Source organism: Theropithecus gelada, chromosome 7b (assembly GCF_003255815.1).
Source record: "Theropithecus gelada isolate Dixy chromosome 7b, Tgel_1.0, whole genome shotgun sequence".
Taxonomy (NCBI): domain Eukaryota; kingdom Metazoa; phylum Chordata; class Mammalia; order Primates; family Cercopithecidae; genus Theropithecus; species Theropithecus gelada.
This window is the reverse complement of record NC_037675.1, coordinates 82,596,744-82,598,499: the sequence shown is the minus strand read 5'-3', so window position 1 is coordinate 82,598,499 and position 1,756 is coordinate 82,596,744. Positions and strand designations below refer to the sequence as shown.

The 1,756-nt window shown below is 58.8% G+C and overlaps 1 protein-coding gene across 3 annotated transcripts in view; it reads left to right on the top strand.

Moving 5' to 3' along the window:
• Positions 1-448: 448 nt before the first annotated feature.
• GTF2A1 (general transcription factor IIA subunit 1) overlaps positions 449-1,756 on the top strand; it is a 46,045-nt gene continuing 44,737 nt past the window's right edge. For 2 of the 3 annotated variants that reach the window (XM_025392689.1, XM_025392691.1), the window contains exon 1: positions 1,083-1,545. In XM_025392689.1, the coding sequence (XP_025248474.1) occupies positions 1,516-1,545 (30 nt within the window). In that variant the 5' untranslated portion in view covers positions 1,083-1,515. Of the gene's footprint in view, positions 890-1,082; positions 1,546-1,756 lie in introns of those variants that run through there. The other variant, XM_025392690.1, reaches the window with a different exon arrangement.

Genomic DNA, 1,756 nt, shown 5'->3' with positions numbered 1-1,756 from the left:
CCCAGGGACAAGAAAATTAGGTACTATGAATTCTGCCTTCCAAACAGCATTCTCTGTTCCGCCTGCAATGTCGATATAAAGGCAGGATTTGCTTGGGCAGAATAGGTCAAAAGCTTATTGAATTGCACATGGAACACAGCCTGCTTGCTCTCTTATAGCGAGAGGCCATGAGAGTTGCTGGGTCAAGGGCATGCATTTCAATGTGATCAGTCACTATACGTTGGCCATGCGGAGTCGCAGTATTTTGGCAATATTTTTAAAAACCAGGGAAAGTTACTGTGCTGTTATAATCCAAAGGCTGGTGGGGTTTTCTTCCCCACCGCATCTCCACTAGCGTGATAAATTAAAGTACGTGGGCTAGTAGAGAACTAACCTCTGGGCAACTTAAGCCTAGTCTTCGCAGCGTACCCAGTGTGGAAACAAACGAATCAGAGGTTACTAATTCTGGAATGTTAAAAGTGGGCCCCGATCGGCGTTTACTCCCTTTGGGAAATCCTACACAATTCTGCGCGCGAAAGACCCACCCTCGGTGAGGCGCGAAAGCCGAGAAGCTTATAGTCAAAGCCTCGCTGACAAATCAAGAGATGACTCCGCATTTAAAACCTTCCCGAATAGGAACGCGCCAGAGGCCGGAAGCTACGCCACGTGACCAATCCTCCTCCGCGGCCATTCCTAGTGAGGCAGTTGGCACCGCCTCTGTCACATTTCCTAGCTCCTACAGCGCGGGACCGGGCGGAAACGTGCGACAGGAGGCGGTCCCACCTAGCTTCGGAGTGTCACTAGAACTCGCGTCTTTTCCAGCAATGCTTTGCAAGTACTTCACCGCAAAGAACTGCCGCAGACTTCCGCCTGGGTGCCAACCACGTGATCAGGCGAGCGTTGGAGAGGCGTAGGTCCGACTACACTAGTTCACTCCCCGGGCTCCGCCAGCCCAGCACCCACCACGGCGCGTGACAACGCGGCTCGCGGCGGCCTCCGCCCCGGCGCGCCTGCGCACGCGGCTCTCGCGGTGTCTCGCGCTCAGCCCCGCCCACATCTGCCCCCGCCCTTTCCGCCCCTCCCTCCCCCTTCACCCTGTTTCTCGGCGGCGGCGGCGGCGGTGGCGGCTCGCGCAGCTTGTTGGCTCGCTATATAAAGGAGAGAAGCGGGCGGACCGGACGGCTGGAGCTGCAGCCGGTGGCGGCAGCGGCGGCGCAGGGAGCGGCGACCGGTGGTGGTTTCCCTCCTTGGCGCGGGGTGGGGAGCGGGCAACGCCCCCCGGACCCCTAAAGGGTCGTGGCTTTTTTTTTTTTAAAGGCGATTCTCGAGGTTTTTAGCTGCGGGAGGAGTGCCCCCCTCCTCCTCTCTCCGCTCTCCCTTACTCCTTCAGGATTGATTTTGTTTAAAATTTTTTCCCCAATCTTGCGGTGATTTGGGTCACCCTCCGGGTGTTTTAGTTTTTTTTTTTTTTTTTTTGGTTTTGTTTTTATCTTGTTTTCTTGGGGTTGCCCCCTCTTGTTTGTGTTGTGTGTGGAAATGGCGAACTCGGCAAATACAAACACCGTGGTAAGGACGTGGTTCGGTGGCCGGCGGGGGCTTCGTTCAGGCGGCAGCAACGGCCGGACCGGGCGGGGGCGGGGACGGCGGCGACTCCCGGCCTCGACTCTTCAGCCGTCCGCGCGGCCGCCGCCGCCGCCGCCGCTTCCCGCCTCGGGCGGATCGGGCCGGAGCGCCGGGCGGCGGGCGCGGGGGGGCGCCGAGGGCTCGCGGCGCGGGG